This window comes from Leucopleurus acutus, assembly GCF_964270905.1.
Source record: "Leucopleurus acutus genome assembly, chromosome: 9".
Taxonomy (NCBI): domain Eukaryota; kingdom Metazoa; phylum Chordata; class Mammalia; order Artiodactyla; family Delphinidae; genus Leucopleurus; species Leucopleurus acutus.
Window position 1 is genome coordinate 79,662,916 of NC_139144.1, and position 23,650 is coordinate 79,686,565.

General features: G+C 40.5%; 1 protein-coding gene across 1 annotated transcript in view; it reads left to right on the forward strand.

The window, feature by feature from the left end:
• The first annotated feature begins 945 nt into the window (after window positions 1-945).
• Window positions 946-23,650, forward strand: part of CPED1 (cadherin like and PC-esterase domain containing 1) — a 299,694-nt gene continuing 276,989 nt past the window's right edge. Inside the window, exon 1 of the mRNA XM_082845993.1 lies at window positions 946-2,054. Within this exon, the coding sequence (XP_082702119.1) occupies window positions 1,806-2,054 (249 nt within the window). The 5' untranslated portion in view covers window positions 946-1,805. The remainder of the gene's footprint in view (window positions 2,055-23,650) is intronic.

The window sequence follows — 23,650 nt, forward strand, 5'->3', positions numbered from 1 at the left end:
GGAGAACCTCAGCCCACAAGAACGAGTTTTGGTCAGAAACAGGTCACAAAACCTATTTAGAAGAGCCTGGGAAGAATATCTGCTGTGAGCTTAAGCCAGTCCTGGGTGTCCAGAGATCGCAAAGCAAAGGCTGGGAGACGTGAGCAACATGCACTGGACAGATTGCCTTTCTCCATGGCATTCCCTGAGCCGACTCAGCAAAAGTGGATGGAGTTTGCAGACTTGCCCTGTTAGGGGTTCCTTGTGGCAGTCTGTATAGCATTAGATTGAGTTGACTTCTGAACAAAGCGTGCTGCGTACCTCTTTCTGATGACCGAAAGTTACCAACGTCTGCTATAGTCCACTCATCACGGGAGTGAAGTGTCAGGCAATTAACCTTTGAAAGACTCGGCCCTAGTCCAGGAAAGGAGCAATAATGTGATATGAGTTAGGTACTGAGCAGAAAAAGATCATTTCCAGTGGAATCAGTGCATACAACAGACTTTCATGTTCTGAGGTCCAGACAGTACCCGTGACCCTCTTATCCCCATAAGAGTGACCGTAATTCCTTCGAGTGAAGATCCTCCCAATTCCCTCACCGAGCCTGCTTTAGTCTCCCCCTCGACCTTTGACATCAGCTGACGAAGGGCTATTTGTTTTTCCAATGCTGTATTAGAAAAAAAAAACAGAAGGGGTCAAATATCAAATAATGTATTTAAAATTCTACAGCTCTGGGTGGACAGTCACATTTCAGGGGAAATGAGAAATGTTGTTTCCAGTCTGGGGAAGCCCACCCTTTCTGATCCTGGGCTAACGGCGCGCTCCGGCCGCCCCCGAGGACCTAAGAGCCCGGGCCTTAGCCCCGCCCCCTCGCCGGACAGTGGCTGCGCTGCCCGCGGGCCCCGCGCCCGGCTCCCTGCGCCCTGCTCCCCGCTCCCCTCAGCGAGTGCGGCCGGCGCGCGCGTGTGGCTCTGTGTGCCTGCGTGAGTGTGTCCGTGGGTGGGAGATGAATTGGAGTCATACGACTGGGTGTTTCCTTCCGAGTGGTTTTGATCAGCAATCCATTAGGGGATCATGGAAAGTATTTTTTTTTTCTGGCTAAAAGGATGAAAACTGAGTAAGTACGTAGAACTTTGAACTCGAAACGGAATGAAACAAATACAAGGCAAACCCCGCGGATGGTAACCATGTCCCTTCAGACGCTGTATTCCCTTTTTCTGTTAAAAGCCGGGAAGGCTTACAGGAAAGTGGCAGTTTAAAATGGAATGAAGGGAAGCAGTTAAGAAACATGAAAGGCTGAAAGCAGGACAGCTTTAAAACCGGAGGAAAAATGAGGAACTGTTAAGGCAAGCTGGCCCGCCTCCAGCCGTGCAACAGGCACTATGGTATAAACCTATTGCGTTCTCCGGTGCTGTTTTTAGACTCCAGATTTACTTTGGTGTTGTTTCTCTTTTCCTGTGAAGCTTTTACTGTGAGCTTAAGGATGTTGTGAAAAATAAGGCATTACCGGAAGCAACAGTTTGACAGCCTGGAGTACGCTCAGGTTATTAGTTACAACTATTATTATTTTGATGTCTTTTTTTAACCGAGGCCAACCACTTTTTACTGTCATCCATGGAAGGGCTCTTATTAACCGCCGCAGACTTTTGGGACCGATGATTCTTTGGCAGGATACTTCGGAAAGTTCTTAAGTGGGGATGGAGCTATCTTGATTTGATTTAAGTTGTGGAAAAAGAAGACAGATTTGTGTTTTTCATGCTGACAAAAAATAGCTGCTATGACTTTTCCGGCAACGTGGACAGGGGCCAAGTGAAGCTGAACTGGTCATGGTCTGTCGTCCAGTGTTCCTTTGTCGTCGGCGATTTTGCCCCCGGCCCTTCTTGGTGGGCTTGGTGGTGGCAATCTGTCTCTTCTACCAGACCCTGACATTCCGGGGGGCAAGGAAGCTCACAGATTCTGTCCCTGAGGCTGCCCCAAACACACCCACCGAAACCCAGGCAAGCAGATGCAAGGAAGGATTGTCCCTGGACAAGCAGTGCTTACTTCTCTCCGATAAGGCACAGGAAGTCAGAAAGGTAAGGCGGTCATAAGCTTAACCTTGACATTCTCTGCAAAGATAGCAGTCTGCTTCTCTCTGTCCCTTCTGTAAGACTAAAATTAACTTCCATGAGGTCTGAAAAGGATCAGACTGTATACACAGTCCAGACAGTGACCTTATGACAGTGAAACACATGTTAGCTTAAACTTCTTACGTTTACTTCCAGAGAGTCCTGGTCATTATTTTCTCTCTCAGAATTTCACTTCATTTCAGCTAAATGAAATAGACAATTTGGAGGAGATGGGAATGATGTGAATTCTTTCTAAAATACAGGGATTCTGAGAGATCTGAAGATTTACAGTTCAGGAACAAAAATCAAATATTCATAAAATTTGGTAAACATTGAATGTCTCTTTCCTCAAGGCAGTCAGTATGAGTGGTCAGACCATTCCAGACTTGAAGTTACTGCAAAATTACATTTTATAATTGGTTAAGTCTATTTGTCACATTTCTAAAACAATACATTTATTTTTTGAAGCACTTAAAAAATAGTATAATAGGCTTCTTCAAAAGAATTGACACGGCATTTCATTGCTTATAGAATTAGAAAAATACAGATTATTCCATACTTATATTATTCTAATTAACTTTACTAATCTTACTTGTCAAGTGTTGGAAAAACACGAAACATAAGTAAATACACAGAATTTCTATTTTAATATACCACTCTGTTCATGCCTGTTAGTGAAATGAAGACCTTTAAAATAATCCAGTCTAGAAAAGAAACAAAAACACACACACATATTCATGATAGCAAAACCACTGATTTCTATGCAATAGTGTAGCAAGATAATTTAGGAATCTGTAAGTACTATCTTATATCTAGCATAGATTTAGGTAGGTCCTATGATCATAGTTAGTGTTTGGAGCAGAATTTCTTGTTGAATACCAACACTTACTGCTACCATTATTGCTAACACCACACCATCTTGTTTAAAAAATTCTTTTATGTATTTCATTTCAGACTCATAACCTTTTGAGCTAGGTAAGGTAGGTATGATGACACTCAAAGATGTTTAGGCAGGCCACGTTATGACATGATACATCCATCTGGTCCCTACTGCAGGGAAGATGCTCTAAAAAGTAAATTCAAAGCTCTGATAACAATTTGTGAAACCACAGCTGTAAGAACATACTGAAATACGAGATAATATCAGGTTTGAACAAAGAAAATGTGAAGACTTCTGAGTGATTATTTTATCAACAATGTCAAGAAATATCTTGACCAAGAAATAGGACAAAAAAGCAGATAATATCACTAGAAACATATCGAGATGAAACTTCAACGGCAAGTGTGAATCAAATATTAAATTAATTGACGAATTTATATTTTTTGTTAATTTATACCAGCATTAACTTAACTCGTATCTACATTTTTAATACCTCAAATTTATAATGGGTGTAAACTATGACTTTGAAAGTCACTTCTTGTTTGTTTCCAATAACTATAATTTCTTTAAAAATATTTGAGACGGTTTTGCTCTTTAAGTACCTAAAATTTTTGCTAAGAACTTTGGACAAAAAGGTTTTTATTCATTAACTTACGGCCTTTCTTACTCACTACTTGACTTTACGGTGACTCCTGTTTTTGACTGTAACTTAGGCATATGTTAACTGTTATTTGTAGACTGTCACAGAAAATTCCATTTCAGCTTTGGACCTCCTGCCACTTATAAACCATCTGAAACTTATTGGCTGCTCGTGTAAAACATTCACTCTAGAATGTTCTTCACAAAAAATGCCTAACACATGATGATTTTTTTCCACAGTCTTAAATATTTTAACTGTAAGCAAGATTCTGAAGTCACAATTATAGTTCAGAAGCTCAGTGGATATGAAAACTGAATTTCCAAACATTTGCCATGTACTTCTATTTTCAACTTAACTTGGGCCAGCCTTTGGTTTAGAGCCAGTTTTTATTAGACAGAAAGTATCATGTGGAAGTTAGTTAAAATCCAATATAAATTAGTTCTCCTTGTATTATATGTTCCAGAAAAGAATCAAATAATAATCACTTTTTGAAGATTAAATATTCTTTCAGACAGCTAAAGTGAAGAAAGAAATGTGTTTGGAGTACATACATAGATCCTTCTCAAAAGCAGCTACCTAAGAAGTTCATTAAAAAGATAACTGATAAGATGCTACCTAGATTTTCCTCAAGACCTAAAATATAGCTTTTTAGGCATTTTATAGAAGATGCATTGTTTCTATCTATAAATTTTGGGTTTTGTTATTACTTTTATTGGCAAACCAAAATATTCATTTTACTAGTGCTTTCCCTTACTTGTATCCATCCATCTTTAGGTGACTTTTAAAGTTACCTAAAACAGCTGGTTTTGACCTCAGGTTCATGGAGTCCAGAAAGTATTTGGATGTATAAGGTGTCTACCAAACCCAAGCATTTTATGCAAAAAATGTGTGTACATGTATGTGCTGTTCTCTGGGAAAAACTATGATCCTCTTCAGATATTCAGACCTAAAGAAACACTAGGAAATAAGACAATGCTTAAAAAGCAGTACATTTCAACTTTCATTGCCCCTTCAGGAAACGTTGGGTCTGAGTTTATAAATCTAAAAAAGGGAAAAAAATCTTAACGAATCCACTAGAAGACATTTGAAAATCTATTTCAGTGAATGCTATAGTGTCTGCAGGGATAGACATTCTGAAACCGAAGTATACTCATAGCGTATTTCTCAAATCATAGTTTTCATACTTTCATGAATAAGCAATAAGTATTTCCCAGTTGTTTTGGTTGTAGTTGTTTCTAAGAGAGGACCTTTTATGCTTTACCAGCCAAGTAACAGAGCGTTCTGGAGTAGCAAATATTTAAAGGTAAGTGACTGTGCTCTTTACACCTTTGTAACTGGGATCTGGTTCAATGTCTAAAACTGTTTTCAGCACAGATTGAGATCATGGTATGGTATATGCCAACTTTCCGTAGTGAGGAAGTGCGCTCCCTCCTCTGGCCAAATTCCTTTTTCCATTCCAGCTTTACAAACAGCCTTGCTAAGCAGATGTAATTTTGTCATTTTTTCTGGGTTTTCTCCCAATATTAGTGGCTTGTGCTGTGTCTTAAAATTATTTCAACTTAATATATAAACTGAAGACAATTTGAGTTCTCTTCACTGAAGTAGGTCACACAATAGATTTATTTATTTTCCTAGAATCTAACATTTCAATATTCCATAACATAGGAAGCACATTAAATTATAAACAGACACAATGGAAGAAAATTTCCTTGGTAAATGCTCCTTTAATGGAAACTTAGCTCTTTGGGGAATATATCTGTACTCACCATAGCCATGTGTTTCTGATTATCTCTTGTTGATGTTCCACAAGGAGACTATTTCTTTGTTATTTGACTTTGTTCTCCATTTCTTCTTGACTATTTTCAGTGACAGTTCCCTACAACTACTCTCCCAGTGTCCAACAATAAGCCAATGCAGATAAGTGAATGTTTTCACTACAAATACTTCTTATTTAATCTGTTTCTGTTTCTAATAATGCATGATATATTTAGCATTTAAAAATTCTAAAAATTACTTGTTTAGTCTAGGTTTTCCCAAAACAGAACCTATGGCAAACACTTAAATGATAACATTGTATTGGTTGGTGCAATCCCAGGAATATGAGAGAGGGGGAAATAAAGAAAAAAGGAGAGCAAACACAAATGGGTGAACTATCGGGAGACATTTCCAGAGAGGCCGTATTAAACTACTGCATCTCAGAACAGGCACCGGGGGAAAAGGGCAAGAAGGACAAGCAATTTATCTGTCTCCTGGCTTTCTCTTTCTTCCGTCTTTCATTGGTTAGAGTTGGTCCCATGCTACCTCTAAGTAGTGTTGCATGGATTCTCTGGGTGGCCATGGGGGAGCCAGCGCCTTGGTGGGTGCAGTGCTGCCAGGTAAAAGCGGGGTGGACCCTCCTTTCAATCTGTAATGTGCATAGGAGCGTCCAGGTCTCTGGTGGGCACGGTGGTGAAAAGTGTCCATAGCTTTATGATCACAACAGTGGCATGAGTAATGCCCTTTGGAGGGGTAGGACAGGGTGATCTAGTGTCTGATCCAGTAGTTGTGCTAATTTTGCTTTCTAAAATCCACAGAGAATTTCTAAATATGTTCCTACTCTTGGGAAATAGCATCACTTTCTTTAAATGAAATATTTGTAACTATCTCACTGAGAGCTCTCCTCTCCAACTGAAAAAAACCCCCTTCCTTCATCTTTACCTTTTCTCCTTCTCATCCCTTTCATTCATTCATTCACTTTCTTCATTTATTTAGTAAATATTTGTTGAACAATTTATACTTGCCAGACACTGTGTCAGGTACTGGTGATACAGAAATATACAGCACTCTGAGACAGACAAGTAAATAAAGAGAATGTTAGGGAATCCATAACTTTAAGGCAACATTTTGAAAGATGAGAAGGAACTAGAAAGTGTAGAGAAAGAAAAGAGTATTACAAGCAGAAAACACCGCATTTGCAAAGAAGAAATTAAAGAGTGTGTGTGTGTGTGTGTGTGTGTGTGTGTGTGTGTGTGTGTATGTGAGGTGTTGAGGGAAGCAGAGCGAGAAGGCAAATAGATGAAGTAGAGTGTTCAGCAGGATATAGATGTCGGAAATGTGGGCATGATAAGGAGTATAGATTCTGTCCTGAAGGCAACAGGGAACCCCCAAAGAATGAAAAGCAAAACATGGCACGAATAGAGAGAACACTCCATAATGCACATTGCAGAGTGGACTGGACGGGATCGAATTGAAGGCAGGCAGACCAGTTGAGATGCTGTTTTAGAGATGGAAGTTGTGCGGCTGCACGCCAAGGAATCCCAAAGCTTGCCAGCAAACCACCAGACGCTCAGAAGAGGCCGGGAAGGATTTCTCTACAGATTTCAGGGGTAGCATGGCACTGCTGACACCTTGATTTCTAGCTTCTAGCCTCCAGTGTTGTGAGACAATACATTTCTGTTGCTTTAAGCCACTCAGTGTGTGGTACTCTCTAATGGCAGCCCTGGGAAACTAATAAAATTGGGGAGGCAGAATGGTTCAGCATGTGAGCTCTCAAGTCAAATCAATAGCACTTGGTACCTTGCTACCTTGGGAACATTTCTTGACCTCTTCAGGATTTTCTTTCCTCACATGAACATGCATATATTATCACCTTACAAGACTACCATGAAGCTTAAATGAGAGAAATCATGTGAAGCACTTGAAGTGTCTGGCGGGTAGGAAGTGCTCAGTTAGTATTAACTATCAGGATAATTATTATTTAATCTCTTTGAGGATTTACCCATCTCTGTAGTTTCTATAGACCCTAACATTTGGCCTTCCCAAAGTAGGAGAGCAATGAGTTATTGCTGGCAGTGAACATAAGCACTTGGGTAAGGAGAGTCTGAGATGAAAGATACATTGAGTTTCTCTCCCTGTTCTCCGGCCTCTAAGCTATTGCCTTTTCGCAGTAAAATGAGCCTTTAGAACCAAGATAAAACCTAGGGAGGATGATAATGTCACTCAGAGTGAGGCCTGCTTACCTCTAAGCAAGGTCTTCGGTTTGGGCTGAATTTTTTTTTTTTTTTTTTTAATTTACGATGCTAGCACTATCCGCACGTTATAGCTGAGGATGTGGAGAGATGAGATGGGTGTAGAGTAGGGGAAAGAGGTTAAGATTTTTGACACTGAATAAATATTTATCTATTTGTTTACTATCTGTCTCCCTACATAGAATATAAGCTGCTTAACAGCAACGACTTTATTTGACTGGTTTATTCCTACATCCCCAGTGCCAAAACAGTATCTGACATCTAATGAGCACTGAATAAATATCTAGTCAATGAATGAATAAATAAATGAATCATGAGTTTAAGGGTCAGAGACAGTCCTCTTTAAAGCAGAGGCCAGGAGATGAGAGGAACTCCGCCCTTCTCTCTTTTTGCCTTCACTGAACTCTCAAGTCCTCCACTCCGTCTTTTCCCTGTACCAATATTCCTCAAAGTCCTTCCTGTACCATTTCTTGCACTTTTGCCTAGTGTAACGATCTTGCATTTTGCTACACTGAATTTCCTTCATCAGTTATTATACAGCTCTCTTCTTCTCTTCAGCTCATTTGTCTCTTTGGGATTCTTCTCCTCTAAATAAACATCCTCAAGTATCTACCATAAATTACAAAACAAAAAATCTCTCCTAACCTATATGCCTCGCTAAATACTTCCATCCCTCTTGGCTTCTCTGTCACCATCATTTAACCCCTCTTTGTCTCAAGCAATTTCCATTTTTTTAACACATTCTGACAAAAATTGAGGTTTTCCTTTTACATGTTTTTATATTTTAACCAGATTTGGATGTAAATATTCTAAAATAGAGCTGATGGCATCTAAAGACAGAGGTCTATGTATAGGAGTCTCTCAGGAGATGTTTTCAGCATACTAACAGGTATGTGATTTTCCTAGAATTGTTTGGGCTAATGATGAGCATTTAATGCTTGTGGATTTCTCTGAGATAGTTTTTTTGTTTGTTTTTATTAATCTACTTGCATATATTTTATTTTTTGATGTTTTCCTTATTAGTTATCTATTTTATACATAGTAGTATATATATGTCAATCCCAATCTCCCAATTCATCCCACCACCAGCCCCCCACCCCGCTTTCCCCACTTGGTGTCCGTACGTTTGTTCTCTTCACGTGTGTCACTATTTCTGCCTTGAAAAACGGTTCATCTGTACCGTTTTTCTAGATTCCACATATACGTGTTAATATACGATATTTGTTTTTCTCTTTCTGACTTACTTCACTCTGTATGACAGTCTCTAGGTCCATCCACGTCTCTACAAATGACCCAATTTCGTTCATTTTTATGGCTGATAATATTCCATTGTATATATGTACCACTTCTTCTTTATCCATTCATCTGTTGATGGACACGTAAGTTGCTTCCATGTCCTGGCTATTGTAAATAGTGCTGCAATGAACATTGGGGTGCATGTGTCTTTTTGAATTATGGTTTTCTCTGGGTGTATGCCCAGTAGTGGGATAGCTAGGTCATATGGTAATTCTATTTTTAATTTTTTAAGGAACCTCCGTTTTGTTCTCCATAGTGGCTGTATCAATTTACACTCCCACTAACAGTGCAAGAGGATTCCCTTTTCTCCACACCCTCTCCAGCATTTGTTGTTTATAGATTTTCTGATGGTGCCCATTCTAACTGGTGTGAGGTGGTACCTCATTGTAGTTTTGATTTGCATTTCTCTAATAATTAGTGATGTTGAGCAGCTTTTCATGTGCCTCTTGGCCATCTGCATGTCTTCTTTGGAGAAATATCTGTTTAGGTTTTCTGCTCATTTTTTGATTGGGTTGGTTGTTTTTTTAATATTGAGCTGCATGAGCTGTTTATATATTTTGGAGATTAATCCTTTGTCCGTTGATTCGTTTACAAATATTTTCTCCCATTCTGAGGGTTCTCTTTTCGTCTTGTTTATGGTTTCCTTTGCTGTGCAAAAGCTTTTAAGTTTCATTAGGTCCCATTTGTTTATGTTTATTTTTATTTCCGTTACTATAGGAGGTGGGTCAAAAAGATCTTGCTTTGATTATGTCAAAGAGTGTTCTTCCTGTGTTTTCCTCTAAGAGTTTTATAGTGTCTGGTCTTACATTTAGGTCTTTAATCCATTTTGAGTTTATTTTTGTGTATGGTGTTAGGGAGTGTTCTAATTTCATTCTTTTAAATGAAGCTGTCCAGTTTTCCCAGCACCCCTTATTGAAGAGACTCTCTTTTTTCCATTGTATATCCTTGCCTCTTTTGTCATAGATTAATTGACCATAGGTGCCTGGGTTTATCTCCGGGCTTTCGATCCTGTTCCATTGATCTATATTTATGTTTTTGTGCCAGTACCATATTGTTGTGATTACTGTAGCTTTGTAGTACAGTCTGAAGTCAGGGAGTCTAATTTCTCCAGCTCCGTTTTCTTCCCTCAAGATTGCTTTGGCTATTTGGGGTCTTTTGTGTCTCCATACAAATTTTAAGATTTTTTTGTTCTAGTTCTGTAAAAAATGCCCTTGGTAATTTGATGGGGATTGCATTGAATCTGTAGGTTGCTTTGGGTAGTATAGTCATTTTCAAAATGTTGATTCTTCCAGTCGAAGAACATGATATATCTCTCCATCTGTTTGTGTCATCTTTGATTTCTTTCATCAATGTCTTACAGTTTTCTGAGTACAGGTCTTTTACCTCCTTAGGTAGATTTATTCCTAGGTATTTTATTCTTTTTGTTGCAATGGTGAATGGGATCGTTTTTTAAATTTCTCTTTCTGATCTTTCGTTGTTAGTGTCTAGGAATGCAAGAGATTTCTGTGCATTAATTTTGTATCCTGAAACTTTACCAGATTCAATGATTAACTCTAGTAGTTTTCTGGTGGCATCTTGAGGATTCTCTGTGTATAGTATCATGTCATCTGCAAACAGTGACAGTTTTACGTCTTCTTTTCCAATTTGTATTCCTTTTATTTCTTTTTCTTCTCTGATTGCCATGGCTAGGACTTGCAATACTATGTTGAGTAATAGTGGCAAGAGTGGACATCCTTGTCTTGTTGCTGATCTTAGAGGAAATGCTTTCAATTTTTCACCATTGAGAATGATGTTGGCTGTGGGTTTTTCATATATGGCCTTTATTATGTTGAGGTAGTTACCCTCTATGCCCACTTTCTGGAGAAAGTTGTAAATGGGTGTTGAATTTTGTCAAAAGCTTTTTCTGCATCTATTGAGATGGTCGTATGTTTTTTCTCCTTCAGTTTGTTAATATGGTGTATCACATTGATTGATTTGCATATATTGAAGAATCCTTGCATCCCTGGGATAAATCCCATTTGATCATGGTGTATGATCCTTTCAGTGTGTTGTTGGATTCTGTCTGCTAGTATTCTTTTGATGATTTTTGCATCTATATTCATCACTGATATTGTTCTGTAATTTTCTTTTTTTGTAGTATCTTTGTCTGGTTTTGGTATCAGGCTTACGGTGGCCTCATAGAATGAGTTTGGGAGTGTTCCTTCCTCTTCAACTTTTTGGAAGAGTTTGAGAAGGTTGGGTGTTAGCTCTTCTCTAAATGTTTGATAGACTTCACCTGTGAAGCCATCTGGACCTGGGCCTTTGTTTGTTGGAAGATTTTTAATCCCAGTTTCAATTTCATTACTTGTGATTGCTCTGTTCATATTTTCTATTTCTTCCTGGTTCAGGTTTGGAAGGTTATACCAGTCTAAGAATTTGTCCATTTCTTCCCGGTTGTCCCTTTTATTGGCATAGAGTTGCTTGTAGTAGTCTCTTAGGATGCTTTGTATTTCTGCAGTGTCTGTTGTAACTTATCTTTTTTCATTTCTAATGTCATTGATTTTAGTCCTCTCCCTCTTTTTCTTGATGAGTTTGGCTAAAGGTTTATCAATTTTGCTTATCTTCTCAAAGAACCAGCTTTTAGTTTTAGTGATTTTTGCTATTGTTTTCTTTGTTTCTATTTCATTTATTTCTGCTCTGATCTTTATGATTTCTTTCCTTCTACTAACTTTGGGCTTTGTTTGTTCTTCTTTCTCTAGTTCCTTTAGGTGTAAGCTTAGATTGTTTATTTGATATTTTTCTTGTTTCTTGAGGTAGGCTTGTATAGCTATAAACTTCCCTCTTAGAACTGCTTTTGCTGCATCCCATAGGTTTTGGATCATCATGTTTTCATTGTCCTTTGTCTCAAGATATTTTTTGATTTCCTCTTTGATTTCTTCAGTGATCTCTTGGTTATTTAGTAACATATTGTTTAGCCTCCATGTGTTTTTTTTTTTTATCATAGTTTTCCCTGTGATTCATTTCTAATCTCATAGCGTTGTGGTCAGAAAAGATGCTTCATATGATTTCAATTTTCTTAAATTTACTGAGGCTTGATTTGTGACCCAAGATGTGATCTATCCTGGAGAATGTTCCGTGCACATTTGAGAAGCAAGTGTAATCTGCTGTTTTTGGATGGAATGTCCTATAAATATGAATTAAATCTATCTGGTCTATTGTGTCATTTAAAGCTTCTCTTTCCTTATTTATTTTCATTTTGGATGATCTGTCCATTGGTGTAAGTGAGGTGTTAAAGTCCCCCCCACTATTATTGTGTTACTGTCGCTTTCCTCTTTTAGAGCTGTTAGCAGTTGCCTTATGTATTGAGGTGCTCCTATGTTGGGTGCATATATATTTATAATTGTTATATCTTCATCTTGGATTGATCCCTTGATCCTTATGTAATGTCCTTCCTTGTCTCTTGTAACATTCTTTATTTTAAAGTCTATTTTATCTGATATGAATATTGCTACTCCAGCTTTCTTTTGCTTTCCATTTGCATGGAGTATCTTTTCCCAACCCCTCACTTTCAGTCTGTATGTGTCCCTAGGTCTGAAGTTGGTCTCTTGTAGACAGCATATGTGTGGGTCTTGTTTTTGTATCCATTCAGCAAGCCTGTGTCTTTTGTTTGGAGCATTTAATCCATTCATGTTTAAGGTAATTATCGATATGTATGTTCCTAAGACCGTTTTCTTAATTGTTTTGGGTTTGTTTTTGTAGGTCCTTTTCTTCTCTTGTGTCTCCCACTTAGAGAATTTCCTTTAGCATTTGTTGTAGAGCTGGTTTGGTGGTGCTGAATTCTCTTAGTTTTTGCTTGTCTGTAAAGCTTTTGATTTCTCCATCGAATCTGAATGAGATCCTTGCCAGGTAGAGTAATCTTGGTTGTAGGTTCTTCCCTTTCATCACTTTAAGTATATCATGCCACTCCCTTCTGGCTTATAGAGTTTCTGCTGAGAAATCAGCTTTTAACCTTATGGGGGAGTTCCCGTGTGTGTTATTTGTTGTTTTTCCCTTATTGCTTTTAATAATTTTCCTTTGTCTTCAATTTTTGTCAATTTGATTACTGTGTGTCTCGGCATGTTTCTCCTTGGGTTTTTCCTGCCTGGGACTCTTTGCGCTTCCTGGACTTGAGTGGCTATTTCCTTTACCATGTTAGGGAAGTTTTTGACTATAATCTCTTCAAATATTTTCTCGGATCCTTTCTCTCTCTCTTCTCCTTCTGGGACCCCTATAATGTGAATGTTGGTGCATTTAATGGTGTCCCAGAGGTCTCTTAGGCTGTCTTCATTTCTTTTCATTCTTTTTTCTTATTCTGTTCCGTGGCAGTGAATTCCACCATTCTGTCTTCCAGGTCACTTATCCATTCTTCTGCTTCACTTATTCTGCTGTTGATTCTGTCTAGTGTATTTTTCATTTCAGTTATTGTATTGTTCATCTCTGTTTTTTTGTTCTTTAATTCTTCTAGGTCTTTGTTAAACCTTTCTTGCATCTTCTCGATCTTTGCCTCTATTCTTTTTCCAAGGTCCTGGATCATCCTCACTATCATTATTCTGAATTCTTTTTCTGGAAGGTTGCCTATCTCCACTTCATTTAATTGTTTTGCTGGGGTTTTATCTTGTTCCTTCATCTGGTATGTAGTCCTCTGCCTTTTCATTTTGTGTATCTTTCTGTGAATGTGGTTTTTGTTCCACAGGCTGCAGACTTGTAGTTCTTCTTGCTTCTGCTGTCTGCCCTCTGGTGGATGAGACTATGTAAGAAGCTTGCGTAAGTTTCCTGATGGGAGGGACTGCTGGTGGGTAGAGCTGGGTGTTGCTCTGGTTGGCAGAGCTCAGTAAAACTTTAATCCGCTTGTCTGCTCATGGGTGGGGCTGAGTTCCCTCCCTGTTGGTTGTTTGGCCTGAGGTGACCCAGCACCGGAGGCTACTGGGTCTTTGGTGTGGCTAATAGCGGACTCTGAGAGGGCTCATGCCAAGGAGTACTTCCTGGAACTTCTGCTGCCAGTGTCCTTGTCCCCGCAGTGAGCCACAGCCACCCTCTGCTGCTGCAGGAGACCCTCCAGCACTAGCAGTAGGTCTGGTTCAGTCTCCTATGAGGTCACTGCTCCTTTCCCCTTGGTCCTGATTCACACACTATTTTGTGCAGTCTCTGTTTCCCTCAGTCCGTCTAAGTCCTGCAATCAAATCCTGCTAGCCTTCAAAGTCCAATTCTCTGGGAATTCCTGCTCCCATTGCCGGACGCACAGGTTGGGATGCCTGACGTGGGGCTCAGAACCTTCACTCCAGTAGGTGGACTTCTGTGGTATAATTGTTCTCCAGTTTGTGAGTCACCCACCCAGTGGTTATGGGATTTGATTTTATCGTGATTGTGTCCCTCCTACTGTCTCACTGCGGCTTCTCCTTTGTCTTTGGATGTGGGGTATCTTTTTTGGTGAGTTCCAGTGTCTTCCTGTCGACGATTGTTTAGCAGTTAATTGTGATTCCGGTGCTCTTACAATAGGGGGTGAGCATACATCCTTCTACTCCACCATCTTGAACCAGTCTCTCTCTGAGATAGTTGATTAGAGCTATGTTAAATTTTTACAGTGAAATATGCACATGGATGAAAAATTGTTCATACTGAGAGAAATTTTATACAAATTCGAATTTGCTTACATTAGACAAACTTTAATGAAGTCTTGATGAAGCTCATATTTAAGCAAGTTATGTTACATTTCTTTTGAACCGAGGAATTAATCAGTTTATAGGTGTCATTCTCTCTTGGTTTATTTTTTGCACAATAGTGGCAACAGCCTCTGCCTTGCTCTCTGTAAGCAATTCTGTTTCTTGTTCTAATGGAATTGGAAACTCTCATAAGATAAACCCTCTGAGATGGAAACCACTGGATACACTGACATTATAAAAAGTGCTTCCTATTATCAACTTGGAGTCTGTGGCCTTTGGGGTGAAAAAATGTTTTGGTTTTACTTTTCTGTTTGGTTTCCACTGGATATTTTTTCTAGGGAGCCATTCTCACTAAAACGATGAGCTCATGTTCTAAAATAGGATTTATGTTCTCTAACAGAAACTATACCGAAGTTGGAAATCTGCAAGGTAAAAGTCTTTTGTCAACCTTTGTACTTTACAAAGACTTGTTCAAAATGCAACCCAAAATATCTTGGTTATCAGGCACAGAGTTAAAAAAGGAATATAATGATAGAAGACGTATTGATTGAGTCTTGTTTATATATAAGGATCTTAATGAAAAAAATTTATTCAACTTTCAATTAAATTCACTAATAGAGGCTTTGGGTACTTAATAGATGAACCAAAGTAATAATTAAAAAGAGCACATGAATTTGAAAGTGCAGAATGGATCCTATCAACGTGTTCTGAAATGGAACTGCATTGGTTTCACTAATCCTTACTTGGGGACTCTGAACAGAACCCCCCACCAGTTTGCTTGTACTGCAACCCAATCAGAAGAACTCTTTAAGGGGGAGGCTCTGAGACTCTGCATATTGATGGGGAGAACAGACCTGACCATCCCCAGCAAGGCTTCTAACCCCAAACCCGTTTAGTATACGGAATAAGCAGTCTAATAGAGCATCAGAATGTTGTGGAACAAACATGGGCTTTCTTTCACATTGGTTCAAATTCCAGATGTGTCATTTACTAGCTATAGCACATAGACAAATTTTACCTAGACTTCTAAACTCTCAATTTTCTTGTTGGAAAAATGAAGCTAACTAAGCCTTACTTGTGAAAACTGATTATGTGTTTGAAAACAGTAAGCATGATGGCCGACCAGAGTTGGTGTTCAATAAATTATGGTGTCCTTCTTGCCCCTGAGAAGCTGGGTTTAAGCTCTGACCACAAAAACAAGTACTTTAAAGGGCTTATATTTGTTTCAATAATGCACGTATAGTACCTATTTTTGATCCTCAGCCTATGTGCTTTCTTCGTTATATTTTGCTTAGGCAGATGTTTAAAGCGGTGTGTCCTATACTAACCGTCTGTCACTTTTCTTTTTGACACTCTCAGTGCAGTCAAACGCAGGCACATTCCACTGGTTTTCCAGGGCTGTGCACAATACTTCCTTCTTCTCCCACTCAAGAAAGTGTTTGCCTGCAAGTAGTGGGCATGCAGCACGTGTTCCCTGATTTATAAAGTGTATAACATTATTACAAGTTTTGATATTTTAATTCTTTTTATAGCCAATATAGCCAATATCTTATAACATACCTCACAGCTGATCTTGACAAAAAGAACCCGGTATCTGCTGCCATTCTGACTATGACTAAGAGAGACATCTGGGGAAGAGTGGCCAGTTCAGGATGGGAGAGTCAGGCAAGGGAAAAAGCCTGATGACGATGACTAATCTATGGGAAGAAAGGAGAATTTATTTAAATAGTAATATTGCTCCAGGATCCTGGTGTTTCTCGTCGGTTTTGCAATAAGAAAAAGTGGATGGTGTCGGGCTGGTGGTGTAGACTTCTGGAAATCTCCTGAACCACCTGTTAAAAGTCTGTGTATCTGAGGCAGATCCTGTTGCACCCCACTCACGGTCTCCAGGCGAAAGAGAACACACACAGATGGGGACCCGGAACCGATGCCGAAAAGTTGAGTGACCATGGACAAGTGACCCTTTGGGGTTCATTTTCGTGGACTGCGGCATGTGGGTGGGAATGCCCGTTACAGGGATGATATGGGATCAAGTTAGGCACGAATTAGGCAGAATGCTTTGGAAAACATGGAGATTATAAAAGGCAGGCGACTAAACATTATCACATTTGTTAAAAGGCAAACTGAGGCACATTGGAAATTTTAAGACTTTATTTGAGCAAAAGTAGATTCCAACTGGGCAGCACCAAACCTGAAGTGGCTAGGAACGCTCCGAGGGCACGAGCCCAGGGAGAGACTTTTACGGAGAAAAGGTGGAAGGAAGCAGAGCAAGGCAATTATCGATTGGCCACAACTTAAAGCCTCCTTTGCTGCTTGTGATTGGTTGTCCTTAAGTGTCAGTTTCAAAACCTCCACTTTGATTTGCTTATATAGACCACTGGCATTACAGCCACCTCAGTCTACAGGCCTACTTGTTCAATTAATTTAACACGTCCCAAAGAATCAGGCCATGAAAATATTCTCATTGCACTTGGCGCCTCTGAGGGAGAAGAGTGCATATATACAGCATAACTGTGAGTACCAGGAATACTCCTTCCTTTCTTTAAAAACTTATAGTATAGTGTGCTATACAGATGTCAGGTTATAGTTATTTTTGAAAATGCCACTAGGAGTCCAAATTGGCACTGTCACAGTTGAGTTTCACTGTTTCTTTAACAAGTGATAGGAAGTATAATAGCATTCCAATAGTTTCAGCCTTAAACCTGCTTCTTTCCTAGTGGAAAATCTAGCATTAATTTAGCCAAAGTGCACAGATGCCTCAGGAAAAATGGAACAGGAAATTAACTTTTATGTGGCAGGCAGGAACTGCCTGACTTTAGCAAAGTATCAGCCAGAAAGTCTATTTTCATACTGAGCAGTAAACCTTCCCTACTGGACACACCCAGAGGGCAGAAGTGATTTCAAATGGGTTTTTCCTCACTCCTCCATTTATTATTATTTTTTCCGAGTAAATAGTGAAAATTAATAACACATCTGAAGCTTCCTACACATAAGCTAACCCTATTTATCCATGTATTTTAGCGCTATACATAAGCTATTTTTAGAGCAGATAGATTTGGAGCAGTTAATTTTCTTTTTCATGGGGGAGTATAGAGGCAAAAAGAGGTAAGCTGATTACTTTTCTTTTAAAGAAACAATGGTTAAAGTAATACTATGTCTGCTTCAAACACACTTGTTTGCTGTAGAGCAGAGAAAATGTATTTGTGAAAATATCTTCTGTCAGAAATAGAAACCTCAAGAAGCTAGAATTGTCTCCTGCTTTTAATATAAAATAACAACACTTTAAAAGGAGCCCTTCTCTGTGATATAAATGGGAGGATGTCTCATCATCCAAAGATGTGCACATGATCTTAAGCACAATTCTTAGCAAAACCCTGAACAAAGTAACCAAGTACTTGCAATAATGCAACCACTCCCTGAGAAATCTAGCATTTACACAAAACCTTCTAATAAATTACTGGCAGTTAGATCAGGGCAGGGATCAAGTTTACACAATGCCTGGCACATAAAACGTTGAATGAATGGATGAATGGGAACTCGTATAATTCACGCTGTGTGTCCAGTACAGGACTTCCTGTGGTGGCCAGCAGTCCTTAAATTCTTCTTTTGGGCTTTCTATTGGGTTCTTAAACACTGATCTTCACGGGGTTCATCCAGGTCCTTCTCCATTTATAAGATGTCCTTACCTCCTGCTTTCCTGAGAAAACCAAAGCAATCTGTTGTGTTTGAAGAGGTGCTTTCTTCTTTAGGCCTGACCTATGGGATCATCTGGTGGACCCTTTAAAAATAAACTGGACTTCTAGCAAGAGAACTTACTTTTCTAGCCAGTCACAGAAAAAAAAAAAAGATATTCTGCAATCCCTTACGGAAAGGATTATAGAGTTTAGGGAGTTGAAAATTTGATAACAGTATTAGATGATGTCTTATTCCTTCCTCTAAAGATAGTGCTTATGTTGTGGTATTACTGGATATTGTCATTTCCTGCCAGTTTTTGATTTTTAAAGCAAAAAGTTGGCCATGAAATACTTAAACATTCTAGAATGGGTGTGTAATTTGGAGAGCTCTAAGATTTTGGCAGGGATACGTGAGGTTGTGTTATGAGGTGGTGGTGTGATGGTACAGCACCTGGCAATGCGAAGAGGATCAGGGTGGACTGGGTGGAGGCTTCTAATGGGGAAGCACAGAGAAGAGGGCTCTCAGGGCTCAGTCAGGCTGGGAGGAGAGTTACCCAGGGTCGTCCTCAAGCTTGTGTATTGGTACTGGCCGGGGAGCTGAAGGGACAAGATGAGGAGACCATAGAGTGTGAACAGCCACTCTGTTCACTCTGAGTGAACAAGGGTGCTCAGAGTAAGCAAGCAAAAAATGTGTGCCAAGGCATAGATGTGCACTTAAGGAGACTTGGTCTACACATTTGATATAAGGCAGGATGTTTCCTTCCTGCAGACTTTGGTGTCTAGATGTTTAACACGCGTTCCCCCATTCTTTTTAACACTTTGAGCCCCACATGGGTAGGGTGAGGCAGAGTTCCTCTGGGTTTGTGAGATGTGTGCCTCTATCCTGTAGCCTTTCATTCACCCAAGAACTGGAGCTGACCTTTGCTGCCCTGGAGATGCAGGACCACCTGCGTGGAGTGTGTTGGCTTTCCATCCTTAACCATCTGTGCAATTCATGGGGACCCTGGATTTCTGGGGGAGAATCCAGATAAACTGGTTGCTACTTGGATGTGAGTGCTGAGGGGAGACGAAAGGAGCCGGGGATGCTATCTGCATGGATTGACAATATTAGACACTTGAAGTGGCCTTAGGAACCTCTCCTGGGAGTATGAACGTGGTGACTGGATCGACAGTGGATGGAGAATCTTAATCGCCATCTCAGTGCCTGAATTCTATCCTTGCATCCAGCAGGTGTTTCATTTAGGCTGGACTCTCTATGCAGGGGAGGGCATATTTGCCATGGTGCTGGAAGAGATTCTTGGCTGGCCACCACAAGTTTTTTCATGGTGGCCTGATGCAGACGCCTGGGGTCTTAGTGTGTGCAGTGGTGAAGTGCTGAGAGGACTGCATGGCTAGGAGGAGAGTCGAGGTCATAAACTGGGAAGGATGGGTGGTGGGAGGATGTGCAGCAAGCTTTGTAGTAGGGACAGCGCAGAGAAGGGAATAGGATTAAAGTGGAGAATGAAGTGAGTAAAAGTTAATAGGTAACTCCTATGGAAGGTCCTAAGAGCAAACAATGGTGACCATATTTCTAAGCCCCAAAGAGGGAATGTAATCTTGCTAAGGGCTTTTTGTATCCTGGTTGTGAATTCATTTATAGGACATTAAATCATATTTAGTTGTGCAATGAACATACTGCCTAATTTTTATCTGGCACCCAAATCTAAAAAGTGTGTCCATTGTGTATATGGTGTCAGTGGCCATATTTTATTTTCATAATGATATGTTTGCTCTGACACTGGATTTTTAGCAGAGTAGTAGAAATGGTGATCCATTGATTATTTTTAAATGCTTTAATGCCCCTAATATATAAACACAGCCCTTTAATATTCTCCTTGTGACAGAACCCTTATGAAATCATTTGACTGAAGTTTGTAGGGTCTTAATTCTGTTAAATTAATTAAACAAGGAGCCCATTAGACCGAGGTGGCTGTGAGGCTGTGTGGGCCTCTGTAGGCAAACCAAAATCTAATTCTGTGAATGGCTCAGGGTTCCGAAATCAAAACGCCAAGGATGACCAGTCACAAACAGCCAGCTGGGCTTTAGGCTACAGCTCACCAATAATTTCCTTTCTCTGCTTCCACACTTTCTCTATATAAGCCTTTCCCTAGCTCCCGTTGGCGGAATGTTCCCAATCACTTCAGGTTTGGTGCAGTCCAACTGGAATGGGTTTTTGCTCAAATGAACTGTTAAAATTTTAAATATGCCTCAGTTTATCTTTTAACAATTTAAAATATTTTAATTTGTCAAGATCACTTTTATGCTATCTTTTTTTTTTTTTTTTTTGCGGTACGCGGGCCTCTCACCGCTGTGGCCTCTCCCGTTGCGGAGCACAGGCTCCGGACGCGCAGGCTCAGCGGCCATGGCTCACGGGCCCAGCCGCTCCGTGGCATGTAGGATCTTCCCGGACCGGGGCATGAACCCGTGTCCCCTGCATCGGCAGGCGGACTCCCAACCACTGCGCCACCAGGGAAGCCCTATGCTATCATTTTTTAAGTGATATTTATGCCATTGCTTTTTTTTGGCCACGGGATCTTAGCTCCCCAACCAGGGACCAAACCCGTGCCCCCTGCAGTGAAAGCACAAGAGTCTTAACCGCTGGACCGCCAGGGAAGTCCCAATGTGATCACTTTTTAAGAGATATTTAAATACACCTTACATTTATGAGGGGTTGTACATTTTCTAAAGATTTTATTTCACTGTTTGAGTCTCCTTTGATCCTTACAACAGCGAGGAAAGTAGGATGGGAGGTTCATGTTCATTTGCAGATGAGGAAAGGGAAGTACACCTAGTGGAGCTTAAGTGGTGTCAGTAGACAATGAATGGGGGAGTGGGGTGGGAAGTAGAATGGAAACTCAGGATTCAGAAGTCCTTGGGGTGTTGCTGGCAAAGCCTCTGACTTAGATTCAGGGTCTCTGGCATCCATTAAACTGTTTGGTAGATTGTATGCTGCTTAGGTATTGATAATTGCTGTAATGACCCCAGTGTTCTTTCCTTTCTGTTACGTTGCCTTTGTATGGACTTCTATTTTAAGGTTGAATTGCAGAATTAACTCCTTGTTTTGGCATGGGGGACAGAGACTTGCTATTATTTTAACATTTTTCAAAAGAACAAGGTCTCTCCTTGTCCTCTGCTTGGTATTTCATAATTGGGAATTGTTGACTTTATATTTTGTTATATTTTTACGGATGTCCTTTAACTACTGCTGACACTGTGATAAGATTCAGGGGGCTGGGGAGCTGTTACTCTAAGACCAGCAAACGCTATCAGGGTTTGAGGATGGAAAGCAAATAACGTCTTCCTCCTCTGAAGCTCTATGTGATTAAGTGTCGGATTAATAGAAGACTGAGAATGGGAAAGAACTGTAGAGAAAGAGGAAAGCAGAAGGAAGGAGAAAAGGCAAAAGAGGGACACTTAGAGTGGTTTTTATTTGATCCAAAATAGAAAGTAAATCAACTGTGCCAAAAGAAAAAGTAATTTACATTCTCTTCTGATCTCATTCAAAGCTTTATCTAACTCTTAAAGATGTCTCGAAGGACGTTATCATGACCACCATCTCCCAGCTAGTCCTGTGTTTTTGTAATCTCAGCTGGGTTTTGTTATGTCTGTAAAGTTATAGCAAATAGTAAACCGATGGCCCACAGCTGTGCATCGTGGGTGGCACCTCAAGGAAAGGAGTCTTGAATTCGTTGGAGGAACAGCCTCCAGAGGAAGCTGAAAAAGATGCTTACTATGACCTTCCAAACAGCTAGAAAAGAGGAACAAAAATTTGGGAGAAGCAGAGAGGCCATCTAAGCTCCTCCGTGTTGGTTGAAATGGATGAGCACTTCAGGGGGGTGAGATAGGCAGTCAGCAACTGCAGGCGTGGGGAGGCAAGCAGTCACAGCAGCAGACTCCAGACAGGGACTCCAGGAGAACCCCCTGTTCTTGTGTTCTTGGTTTGTTTTCAGTTTCTCACTGTCTCCAAGATTCCTGCTCTGTGTGCGGGTCAGCCTGGGGAAGGAATGAGCTGCACCCAATTGAAGCTACGCCCAGCCTGTCTGTACATTGGCTGGGGTTTGAAGAGCTGAGAAGTGGCCTTTTTTTCTTTTTTTTTTTTTCCTGTCTTGAAAGTTGCTCTTCTCCAGACACTCCTCTTCTCCTTCCTCTGGCTACACAGGCTCTATACTGCGCACCCCTCTTAGAAAGGCGCGGTGTGGTTCTGAGTTGGGAGGGCAGAGAAGGGCATTAGACAGAGATGGCCGAGGCATTCTCATGGTTTACCATCAGGTTATATGCTTCGTACTTTATAGGTGGAGTGGGAAGTCTCTTCTGATGAGCAGAAATCATACTATATCTCTTAAGTCTCAGTGTTTCAGATGTTCCCAGTGGACTAAGGCAATTTGATGTTTTCTCTCATTAAATATTTTCTAGCTTAGGATGGCCGGGTCAGGCTCTGTCCTGCTGTTCTCTTCTGTTTTCCTCTTTTGTGCCCCTCTCTTCTTCTCATGTGTCAGGCTTACAGGCTCTCTCTCTGTTTACTTAAGATCTTCACAGCACATCCTTTCTTTGGGGCTTTTCACCCCACTTCTGGAATGCTTTCATCCTCTGTACCTGACCTCTCCCTCACACTGTGAGGTGCGACTGTCCTGTTGCTGCCTCTCCTTCTGTTGCAGGAAGGAAGGTGGGGCTTAAGAGGATCGTCACATCCCAGGACTCAGGCAAGTCCCTGGGACAGCCGCCAAGTGTGGGTTCTTCGCTTGGCACAGGAAAAGATTCAAGAGCGAGCCAGAGTGAAGTGAATGAAGGTTTATTCAGGGAGATACACACTCCATAGACAGAGTGTGGGCCATTTTGGAAGGCAAGAGGCCCCAGGGTATGGGGTTGTCGGTTTTTATAGGGGTGGGTAATTTCATAGGCTAATGAGTGAGAGGATTATTTCAACTACAGTATTTTGGGGAAGGGGTGGAAACTGCCAAGAATTGGGCCACAGCCCACTTTTTGGCCTTTTATGGTTGGCCCCGGAACTGTCATGGTGCCTGTGGGTGTGTCATTTAGCTGATGTATTACAATGAGCGTCTATTGAGGCTCAAGGGAAGTCGACTTGTCCACCATCTTGGATCTAGTTGGTTCTAACTAGTTTATGTCGTATCCTCAATGGCGGTCATTGTTTTAAGGGTTGGATCCTGCCCCCTTTCTGTTTACTCACTGACCTCTCCTCGCAGTACTCTGCCGCCCAATGTTCCCCCAGTGCCATTAGATGCCTCCTTAAGACAGATCTCAGGTCTCCCTCTTGTGGCATGGTCACCCAGGTCACTGAATGCTTCCATTAAAAAAAAAACCCAAAAAACAACAAAACTTATTTTCTGC